At 43.2% G+C, this 12,238-nt stretch overlaps 1 protein-coding gene across 1 annotated transcript in view; it reads left to right on the forward strand.

The window, feature by feature from the left end:
- Positions 1-11,798, forward strand: part of LOC109937802 (transient receptor potential cation channel subfamily M member 2-like) — a 32,308-nt gene extending 20,510 nt beyond the window's left edge. The window contains exons 5-8 of the mRNA XM_048598667.1: positions 4,027-4,129; positions 8,293-8,394; positions 10,753-10,854; positions 11,409-11,798. Of these exons, the coding sequence (XP_048454624.1) occupies positions 4,027-4,129; positions 8,293-8,394; positions 10,753-10,854; positions 11,409-11,588 (487 nt within the window). The 3' untranslated portion in view covers positions 11,589-11,798. The remainder of the gene's footprint in view (positions 1-4,026; positions 4,130-8,292; positions 8,395-10,752; positions 10,855-11,408) is intronic.
- Positions 11,799-12,238: the final 440 nt, after the last annotated feature.

The following is a 12,238-nucleotide window of genomic DNA, read 5'->3' on the forward strand; positions in this document are numbered from 1 at the left end:
CACACACAGATCCTCTCTCATACACACACTGTCTCTCAGGCCTCTCTCTCTTCACACACACACACACACACACACACACACACACACACACACACACACACACACACACACACACACACACTCTCTCTCTCTCTCTATAACCCCCACTCACACACACAAACTTTCTCTCTCCCACCCCCACACACAAACTCTCTCTCCCACACACACACTCTCTCTGTCTCCCACACATGCACACTCTCTCTCTCCCTCACACACACACACTCTCCCCCCAACACACACACACATACGCACCACACTATCTCTCACTCACTCATTCTTTCTCTTCCACACACACATACACATGCACAAAGGCACACATGTGAATCTATGGGGTGAATTTTCATTTGTAGGTGCATTTTATTTTGTTCGAAAAGCACAAAACTTATAGACAGTCGGTCAATGTGACGTTTTATAAATTTGTACTTTAGAAATAAAGCCAGTCTGACTCCAAATTAAAACACAAACAGATTCTAAACAAGGCCTCACACCTAACATGCATTATCTGACCTAAAATATCACCTCTTCTTTACACTGACAAAACCTTTAGTTCTCTCAGGACCATGACTTGAAAGGAATTCAGGGATTTACATATACCTATTAATCAAATAAAACCTTCTAACTGATTATAGATTTAACAGCATATTAGGTTTGTTTAGTACGTCCTCATTAATGGTGTGAAACCTTGTTCTTTTACTTATAAATTCTGTGTCTGACACTTCCTCTCTCACTAACACCTGAAGAGGGACTGAGGCTCCGACAGCTTGAGTTTTCGAATAAACCTGTTGGACTGTGCCCTGGTGTCATGTGATTTCTGACATTAGTATTCAGAGCAGAAAAGGAGGATGCCTTGTCGGAAGTTCCAAAGAAATTAACAGAGGGACAGGGACTAAATAAAATCAGCTTAAGTAAATTATCAATTATTGGGGAAATTAATGGAACTGAAGAGTGACAGAATCTGATTGTTTCCATCCATGGAAGTGAAAGGAGGCAGGAAAACACATTGCCAGTGCTCTAAACATAATCTTTAGATTTCCCTGAATTCAGGAATTGTACCACTGGATTGGGAATTTGCTCATGTCACTCTGCTTTTTAAGAGGGTTGACAGAGGGAGCTTTATCTGTATGTGTTTCTGCTGGGCGCTTTGGTTTCCTCCCAGAGTCCAAATATGTGCAGGTTAGGTGGATTGGCCATGCTCAATTGCCCCATACTGTCCAGCAATGTGCAGGTTAGGTGGATTAGCCATCGGAAATGTGGGGTTATGGGGATAGAATCTGGGTCTAGGTGGAATGCTCTTTGAAGGACAGATTTGATGAACCAATGGCCTCTTTCAGCACTGCAGTGATTCTATGATTCTATCACGTCAAAAAATTTCAGTTAACCAGGGAGAGCCAGCATGGATTCGTGAAGGGTAGGTAATGCCTGACAAGCCTCTGCTCATTAATGACTTGGATAATGATGTAAAAAGGACAGCACGGTGGCTCAGTAGTCAGCACTGCTGCCTCACAGCAACGCAGTATCGATTGGGTGACAGCAAACTTCCCACAGACATATCCCCCCGTTTCTGCGTGGGTTTCCTTCGGGTGCTCCTGTTTCTTTCCACAGTCCAAAGATATGCAAGTTAGGTAGATTGGCCATGCTAATTGTCTGTGATGTCCAGTGATGCACAGGCTAGGTGGATTAGCCGTAGTAAAATGCGGAATTACAGAGGTAGGTGCGGTCTGGGTTTGGGTAGAACACTGTTTGGAGGGCCAGTGCAGACTTGTTGGGTCAAATGGCCTCTTTCCACACTGTAGGGATTCTATGATCAAAAAGTCAAATATCCAGATTTGCTGATGATACAACATTGTAGACAGTGTTAACGACAACATAAAGTTACAACAGGACATTCATGGTGAATGGGCAAAGCTGAGACAGATGGATTTTAAATATAAACAAGTGTGATATTATCCATTTCAGACCATAAAAAGATAGATCCCTGGGCATTTTTTTTAGAAGGCACAAAGTTAAATATAGTGGAAGCCCAATGAAAATTGGGAGTTCAGGTGCTCTTTAAAATGCTCCACACAAGTGCAGAAAATATCGAGAAGGCTATCGGAACACTGACTTTCATATGTAAAGGAATGGAGTATAGGAACACAGCCATTATGCTGCAGTTATACAAAACCCCAGTTAGACCCAACTTAGAGCATTTTGAGCACATCTGAGCGCTACACCTTAGGAAGGAGTTCAACGCAGGTTTATAAGGACAGTCCTTGAACGTCAAGGTTAAGTTATGAGGAGAGATTAGACAAATTAGGTCTTTATTCTCTATAATTTAAAAGTTTAAGGGGTGATCTAATCGACATCTTCAGGATATTAACAGGGAAAAACGAGTAGATAAAGATAAATTATTTCCACTGGTTAAAGGTTCTAGGACAGGGTTAGGCCATTCAGGAGAGATGTTAGAAAGCATTTCTACATGCAAAGAGTAGGAGGTGGGGGTTGGAATTCTCCTTAAATGGCAGTCATTGCTAATTCAGTTGTTAAATTTAAATCTGAGACAAATTTTATTAAGCAAGGGTATCAAGGAGTATGTTCTCAGGATGGACATATGGAGTTAAGCCGCAGATTTGCCATGATCTTATTGAATGCAGAGTAGACTCAAGCGGCTGAATGGCCTTCTTTTCCTGTTTTCCAGTGGCAGGATTTGTACCTGGATTTCTAGATTATTAGTCAAGTGACATTACTATTGCACCACCATCTCCTCCAATGTAATCTGAAGTATTGACTTCTTTCACATGAACCCAGGGACATCCTCTCAATGTTCCCCAGAAGTGGCACGGTAGCTCAGTGGTTAGCACTGCTGCCTCACAGCGCCAGGGACCCGAGTTTGATTCCACCCTTGGGCGACTGTCTGTGTGGAGTTTGCACATTCTCCCCATGTCTGCGTGGGTTTCCTCCAGGTGCTCTGGATTCCTCCAACAGTCCAAATATGTGCAGGTTAGGTGGATTGGCCATGCTAAATTGCCCAGAGCATCCAGGGGTATGTAAATTAGGTGGATTAGACATGTGAAATGCAGGGTTACGGGTAAAGGGTTGGGGGATGGGTCTGGGTGGGGTGCTCTTCAGAGGGGCGATGTGGACTTGTTGGGCTGAATGGCCTGTTTCCATACTGTAGGGATTCTATGAGGAAACTTCAGGACTGAAAAGGCCATTGCTGCGACCACTCATTGTATGGGTCTGTTCTGAAAACTGTGGTAGCTGGGAATCAATTGCATATTTTTCAAAACCCACGAACACCATTACTTGTCTCACTAAGTCCCTTATAATCACTAGCAGTGTTTCACAGGTTTCTTCATCTGTCTCTGACATTATTATAGAAGTTTAAACAAAAATATTACTCAATCCTCTCAATTTATTAACTGGTGATGCAGTTTCTCATAGAACTACGTGTCAGGAGCACAGTGATCATTTGCCCGTTTTTCTCTCTCTATTGTATTTCTTCAGGCCCAAGTTGAAGAATTGGATAATTAGTGGGCAGGAGTTCATTCAATTAAAGTACATACACACTCAGCACTAGGCTGAGAGAAACATCCACCCACACAAGCCCAGATTGTACCTTTAGGCTAAGTACCAGGCCCAAGGAGTTTGGGCTGTCCCAGGAGTGCACCATCAGTCTAATCCAATTGTCTGGAATTAACACTGAGCAGTCTGCGATTGACATCCTCTCAGGAAGGCCAAACACTTTTAAAGAAGGAGACTTATTCATTCAGAAGCCCAGGATGACTCCTGGGATACAACGCAATGTCTGGAAAATGCAGCATCACATAAGTAACTTGCTTCAGGTCCACAGACCTGTGCAGTGCTTAGGAAGGGAACTGTAGGCTTACAAGAGAATGCAATACTAAACATAGAGTAATGATTAGAGAGCAAGCTACAGGGTTATAAGGGAATGCATTCATGCTTTTGCTGACACACATTAAGTGCAATATTTGGTTTCTGTTGCAGCTTTAAGAGGAACTCAGATAACTCTGCCACTGAGAAAAATGGCAAGCGGGTACTGGAGGTTCTTGTTATACGATATCCAGGTGAAGACTGGACCCTACCTGCGGTATGTTTTATTCTGTTGTACAAAGTCCAAGGAAAGTTATCAATAGGCTTGACAACAGTCAGTCCAAAATCTGTATCTCTAATACTGATGTTACACCTCATTATAAAGACCAATGTCCTTATTTCCTAATGACATTTCCTGTGTCATTCTGTTATCCTCTCTTCATCTCTGCACACTGACCTTCACACTTCAAAAGTCATGTTGCAAGCCTCTGTGAGGGCCATGTTCCAAAATTGTGAACTGGAATCTTCACAGTCAGCATGGATTTGTGCATAGAAAGTCATGTCTGTCAACTCTTTTAGAGTTTTTCGAAGAGGTAACCAAGAGAATGGATGAGGGTAGGGCAGTAGATGTTGTCTATAGGAACCTTAGTAAGACTTTTGACAAGGTCCTGCATGGCAAGTTAGTCATGAAGGTTAGGTTGCATGGGATCCAGGGAGAGCTAGCTAATTGGATTCAAAATTGGCTTGATGGTAGGAAGCAGAGAGTGATGGTTGAAAGTTGTTTTTTGGACCTGAGGCTTGTGACTAGTGGTGTGCCATGGGGTTGGTGCTGGGACCTTGGTTATTTGTTATTTACATAAGTGGTCTGGATGTGAATGTACAAGGCATGAATAGTAAGTTTACAGATGATACAAAATTAGGAGGTATTTAGGCAAAAATTAGGTGAAGAGGATTATCAAAAATTAGAGGGATCTCGATCAAATGGGGAAGTGGGCTGAGGATTGGCAAATGCGATTCAATACAGATAAGTGTGAGGTGTGCACTTTGGAAAGTCAAACCAAGGCAGGACTTATACAGTAAATGGTAAGGTCCTGAGGAGTGTTGTGGAACCGAGGGGCCTAGGAGTACAAGTACATAGTTCGTTGAAAGCAGCACCACAGGTGGACAGGGTGGTGAAGAAGGCGTTTAGCATGCTGGCCTTCATCAGTTGAGACGTTGAATATAGGAGTTAGGATGTTACGTTACAGTTGTATAAGTTGTTGGTGAGGCCGCACTTGGAGTGTTGTGTACAGTTTTGGTCACTCTGTTATAGGAAAGACATAGCTAAACTGGAAAGTGTGCAAAGAAGATTTACAAGGATATGCCAGGACTAGTAGGCCTGAGTTACAGGGAAAGGTTGGCCTGGATAGGACTTTATTCCTTGGAACGTAGGAGAATGAGGGGTAACCTTATTGAGGTGTACAAAATCATGAGGGGCTTAGATAAGATGAATGCTTATAGTTATTTCACAGGGATGAGGAATTGAAAACCAGAAGGTTTAAGGTGAGAGGGGATCGATTTAAGAAGGACCTGAGAGACAACTTCTTCACACAGAGAGTGGTGTGTATGTGGAATGGGCTGCCAGAGAAAGTGGTTGAGGCAAGTACAGTGGCAACATTTAAAAACATTTGGATAGGTACAGGGATGGGAAGGGTTTAGAGGGATATGGACCAAATGCAGGCAATTGGAACTAGCTGAGTGGGAACCATGGACCAATTTGGGCCAAAGGGCCTGTTTCCATGCAGTATTACTTTATGATTCTATCTGGCAATAGCTTAACCTTGTACACCCAACGCTTTTGCAAATAGTGCTATATAAAGACCAATGCACAGCAATATTTATATTTATACGACCTGCAGCTAAATTCACACTCATATCTTTATTAGGCTGAATTCTTTAAAAATGCTGCAGGAATGCACCTATCCACATCAAACTGCAAAAATACGCTCAAGTCAATGGATTGTAAAAATATTTCAGAAACAATACAGAGAAAGTTTAGCATTAATCAGACAGAGTAACAGTATTCCAGTGACAATGCACTGTAATAATGTATTTTGCTGTCAGTACAACAACAACAACAACTCATGTATTGAATGGTCAACTCTTGGATTATCAAAGGTGAATTAGGACTGAGTCAGTCGTGATGAGCTGCCAGCAAGCTAAGAAACTTAAAGTGAGGTTTCAGTGAGGTGTGGAGCTCATTAAAGATCCATTTTCTAAAAGACACTAATCTACACTTAACCCTGTGCCCTGTATTTCACCTATGTCTTGTATTTGTCCTATGTCCTATGATTACACTGTAACGTGTACTTACCCTGTACCCTCTACTTACCCATTACCCTGAATTACTTTTTTGGTAGATTCCCTGTATTCACCATGTCTTATACTTGCCCTGTACTGGCTGTGCACCGTATATTCATCCTGCATCCTATACCCACCCTCCGTCCACCCACTCTACGCCTGTACTCACCCTCTACCCTTGTACTTGAATTAGCTTTATGAATTGAATGAGCTCTATTGTCACATAGAGTCATATAATTCTACAGCACGGAGACAGGCCCTTAAGCCCAAACTGATCCATGCCAACTAAGATGTCCATCCACGCTAATCCCATTTCCCTGCACTTGGCCCATATCCTTCTAAACCTTTCCTATCCATGTATTTGTCCAAATGCCTTTTAAACGTTGTAAATGTATCCGCCTCAACCACTTCCGCTGGCATCTCATTCGATATGCGTACCATCCTCTGTGTAAAAAAGCTTCCCCTCTTACCTTAAACTGATGCCCTCTAGTCCTTGATTCCCCAACGCTGCAAAAATAGACTAAGTGCGTTCACCCTATCCATGCCACTCATCATCTTATACACTTCTATAAAGACCACCCCACAGTCTCCTACGCTCTAAAGAAAGAAGTCCTAGCTTGTCCAAGCTCTTCCTGTAACTCAGTCCCTTGAGTCCTGGCAACATCCTTGTAAATTTCTTCTGTTGTCTTTCAAGTTTAATAACATCCTTCCTATATTCAAATGAGTACAGTGAAAAGTTTACAAGTCATCACTTACATCTCCATCTTAGGTACAAAATGTACCTAGGTATAATCCTTAGTTACAGAATAGAGAAATGAAGAAAAAAAAGAAGTTACATTACAGCAATACACGGTATAACCATAGTTCAGAAAAACAAGAAACAAAGTTAAAAAGACAAACATCACAGTCTCTCTCACAAACCTCTCCGCAGCAGACCAGCACAGGGCCCTCCATGTGGTCTGACTGCCGGCTGCTGCCATGTTCCACACTGGAGCACTGATCGCTGACGTCCTCGCTCTGGCCGCTGGTCCCTTGTGCCCCCCTCCGACCGCTGATCTCTGGCATCCCCACTCCAGCCACTGGTATTCTTGCTCCGGCCACTGGTCCTCAGCGTCCCCGCTCTGGTCGCTGATTGCTGGCATCCCTGCTCTAGCCGCCGGTGTCCCCACTCCAGAGCAGGTGTCTGAGGCCAAGAGAAGGAAGGAAAGGGGGAAGAGTAAAAAGAGAAAGAATGGGTGGAGCTGAGGAGTTATTTACCCAATGACCTGCACTTACTTTCTCAGTACATTCCCTGTACTGGTCCTGTGCCCTGCACACAAACTGCACCTTGCACTCACCGCACACCTTGCACCACCTTGTGCCCTGTATGCACTGCCGGGTCTAGCAATGCCTTTGTTTTAAATTTCTCAACTTTAGTTTCAATCTGTTTCCTCTTTCGATGTTCTTTGACCCTGCAATCCTCTGCGGTCTCTCTCTTCCTTGGAGTGGGTCTCCTCCATTCCCTCAGATCTTTCCAGTGTGTGTTTTCTCGTTTAAGGCCCTCTTTAAGAACCAACTCTTTATTGTCGTTATAATGTAAGAAATATGGCAGTCAATTTGTAACCAGTTCTGAGAAAGAGTCACTCGACCCGAAACATTAACTTTGGTTTCTCTCCACAGATGCTGCTGAGCTTTTCCAGTAATTTCTGGTTTTCTTTCTGATTTACAGCATCCACAGTTCTTTTGGTTTTTAAATTTGCACCAATGGGCTGACTGAGAGATAGGGAGTGAGGGAAGAGACAGAAAAAGATATTAGAAAGATAGAGAGAGCAATAAAGATGAAGGAGAGAGGGTTTGAGAGAGAAATTGAGCACCACAGCAAATTAAAGTAGGCATGGCAGAGAGTGGGAGAGGGAGACAAAAGGAGAGACAATCATTGAAAAATATGCTGGAGAGCTTGCTGGTTTGAACTTTCTAGACTGGCAACATTACCTCCTTGGGTGAGCGACTGGAGAATTACTGCTGATGAATCCAACAGCCTTCAGGGAGGGATGAGGATGAGCCTGGGGAAAATGCAACTCGAGGTCCTTGAACAAAATCTGTTTTTATCTTTCACTTCAGGGAATTCTGGCTGCTGGAAAGACGTTCCCAAGAAACATGATGGTCATCTTAAATGAAAAGATACTGGACATGTTTCAGAAACTGCAGAAGAAGGCCTTAGAGGTTGAAGCTAAGTCCTGTGTTCATTGCTTTGTAAAGAGATGTTAACCTACTAGGTATTCACAGTGCCAATGTCAGTTAGCAGTCTCACCGTTTTACAGCCTTGAACCTGGCAGGCACACTTATCTTTGCAACTAGTCGAGGCTTCACAGGCTGTTCCAGTCCAGGGCTAATACTAAGAAAGTGTGAACCTGACTATTGCTGAAAAGAAGAAGCTTTTCTTGGATGCTTCTCATCTTGTACTCATCCGAAAAATATAGAAGATTCCATAGTAAAAAGTATCAACATGTATACTGTCTGAGAGGAGACAATATATATTCATAGTGTATCAGTTACATTGGCACTACTTGTAAATTGTCCTGAAAAGTGATAAACAAAAACCTTCATCAATTACATCTTTTTTTCAGTAATATTCAAGTTCTATCCTCCCAAAGAACTACTAATGTGAACCTGCTGATTGTGTCACCTCTTGAGGACTGTAGATAGGAGATCTCTGCCAGAAGATGTAACAGCAAATAATGTCATATCTTAACTGACCACTTGATTAAATCATGTTGCCTGGATGACTTCACAGCACGTACTGGTGAATAGTCTGGGTTTCTCTGACACCACATCTCACCTCATCTCTTGTGATGGTCCGGTTTATCAGAGTCTTCACCATCTCTGCATCTTCCTATGACATGCAAAGCCTGTGATCATTGAATCCTTATAGTGTGGAAGAAGGCCATTTAGTTCATCAAGTCCACACTGACCATCCAAAAAGCATCCCACCTAGACCCACCCCCATAACCTATTCTTGTAACCCTGCATTTCCCATAGCTAATCCATCTAACCTACACATCCTTGGACACTGTGAGGAACATAGCCAAACTGCACATCTTTGGAGTGTGGGAGGAAACCAGAGCATCCAGAGGAAACCCACACAGATATGGGAAGAACATAGGGTGGAATCAAAACCAGGGTCCTGGTGCTGTGAGGCAGCTGTGCTAAACACTGAGCCATAATGCTGCTATGTGTGAGACAGTGATCCTGTGTCTCGTATGCCTGTATTTTCTGTCATATTGAGTATTGAGCTCTGTATTGAACAGATCCCCTGACACTCCTGTTTATATCAGTCAGCCAGGACTCCCTGATTGGACCAGTTAACAGCCCCAATCAGGGAACTGGTATACTATAAGATCCACCTGGCTGACATCATTCCAATGACTACATCCCTCCCCATCTAAGTCCTGGGACATCGGTTCATTCCTTTACCTGTAGCTTCTCCTGGGGAGTTTATGCACCAGGTCCGGCTCCTCCAACTCCTGCCTAGGATATTGATGGTGTGTACTGGACCACAGTCCACATTTGGCATCCAGAATGTCTCAGTTAAAACATGTCTTCTTCTTTAGGCGGTAACGGCATTGACACTGTAACGTGTGATGTGTAAATCTCGTCCTCAGAGGTTTCTTTGATGCTAGGTGGAGGGGGAAGAACCCACAGGTTCTAACCAGTTTGCCGGATATGAATGTAGATGGTATAATTAATGAGGTGACACAAATATTTGGAGTGAGGAAGATGGTTGCAGGCTACAGCCTGATACTGATCAGCTTGTAAATTAGGCAGAAAAATGGCAGATGGAATTTAGTCCTGCATTTTAAGAGGTGATGCAATCAGGGAATTAAATACACAATGAGTGGTAGGTTCCTAGTGAGTACTGAAGGACAAAGGGACCTTGATGTGAAGGTATCAATGCAGGTAGACAGTGGTTAAGAAGGCATAAGGAATGCTTAGGGATGCTTGCTGTCATTAATCAGGACATAGAATATAGGAGCAAGGAAGTCTCATTGTTCCCAGGGTTTGTTTTCCTTGGAACAGAGGAGGCTGAGGGGAGGTCTGATTGAGGCATACAAAATTGTGAGAGGTATGAAAAGATAGATCATGTGAATCTTTTCTTCATGGCAGATGTGTCTAAGACTGGAGGGCACAAGTTTAACGTGAGGAGTAAGTCATTTAGAGAAGATTTGAGAAAGAGTTTTTTTCATGCAGAGTGTGGTAGAGATATGGAACGTGCTGCCTGAAAGGATGGTGGGGGCATGTACTCTCACAACATTTAAGAAGCATTTGGATGAGCATTTAAAATGCCAGGGCATGGTATCCTTGGACCAAGTACAGGTAAATGGGATTAGTGTAGTTTGCTGTTTAATGTTCAGCATAGACATGGTGGGCTGAAGGGCCTGATTCTATTCTGTATAACTCTATGAAGCGATTCAGTCAGCTCTTTGCTCATCTAGTGAGGACCTTGCTCCATTGCCTTTCCCTTTGCCCTGTAATTTGACTTGAATCCGGAGCTGATCTCCTGTGCTGGTGTGTGTGTTTTAGGTCTATAAGGGATATGAGGATGATTCCAGAAACACAGACAATGCATGGATTGAAACTGTGGTCCTCAACTTGCATTTGGATGATGACAATCCATATATAAATGTGAGTTTTCTTCCATTTATACCTAAAAGAATGATTGATAAAACAACTTGTTTAACTCCTTTGTTTTGTTCCAGAAACAGATTGTAGACCGCAGGAGTCATAGCTTACAGCCAGCTGCCTGGAGCCTGGGATTTGCTTTGTTAATGGGGGCACTCTAAAAACAGCTCTCGTGGCACCGAGTACGGCAGAGCTGAGCAGTTACAGGTTGCATTGAACTTGCTCAGTGCAGCCAGGGACACAGCAAGGCAGTTAATGTAGATCTCAGTTCATTGACAGGGGGTTGCAGGGGAAAACATTTGGCCAAAATTTCCGGTCCTGACACTCTTCTGGTGAGCAGGCACCAATCTGAGGCTGAGAAAAGAACAGGTCCCTGCCTTGATGCCTTCTCAGTTGAATAGACTGAAGTGCAAGGGCATGGACATGGGTCCCTGACTCATTTTACTCCCTGACTATCAGAGATGCGTGTGAGTGAACTGGCTGTCACAGCTGTCCTGTCCACCTCCAGGGATTTGTAAATGTTCGTTTTTGTCTATGTTACCTTTCCTTTCCTCAAGTCGCTCACAAGCAGAGGTGGCTCAGAGACAAGCATTGAGATGAAGATTCCGGTGATGGTGGAGGGAATCGCGAAGCAGCTAGCAGTGCATTGGCAAACTGTGGAGCAAGGAGACCCAGTGTGTGCACGTTACAAAGCATACCTGCGAGTAGTGACTGATTTTCATGGCGCCTGCTTCTAAACTGCCCACGTCATCGGTGCACGAGTGGTAAAGCCAGAGACAACCTCAACCGAGTCGGAGTGGCCAAAAACAAGGGAGACAGATCTGACCCACTCAGCAAAGCACCAACTAGATATTGCACCTGCAAACAGAGTGTGAATACAAAACCTGCTGATAAAAAAAATGACACTTGATAATGGCACATTACATTGCATGTTCTGATCCTGCTACTCGAGGGATATAGAAATCTGTTGAATGTTGCAGAATAAAGATATAAATATAAATATTTGTACACCAATCAGTGTTTATTTTAAGGGAGCTGGGTGTCACTGACTTAGCTATCACTGATGTTAACCTGCCTATACTTATTAGGAATATCTTCACCTCCTCATCCAGGAGAACACAAACAATTTTCAGGATGGCAACCTGTAACTAGTGGTGTGTCACAGAAATCAGTGTTGGGACCACAGTTATTTACAATATATATTAATGATTTGGATGAGGCAAGGGAATGTACCATTGTCAAGTTTGCAGATGAGACAAAAATAGGTGGGAAGGCAAGTAGTGAGGATTAGGAACAGAGAAAATCAGATCAGGGTTGGCCATTTGGTCCTTTGAACCTGTCGCTATAATCATGGTATATCATCTATCTCAGCAGACCATTTCTGCTT

The sequence above is a fragment of the Rhincodon typus genome, chromosome 7 (genome assembly GCF_021869965.1).
Source record: "Rhincodon typus isolate 14 chromosome 7, sRhiTyp1.1, whole genome shotgun sequence".
Taxonomy (NCBI): domain Eukaryota; kingdom Metazoa; phylum Chordata; class Chondrichthyes; order Orectolobiformes; family Rhincodontidae; genus Rhincodon; species Rhincodon typus.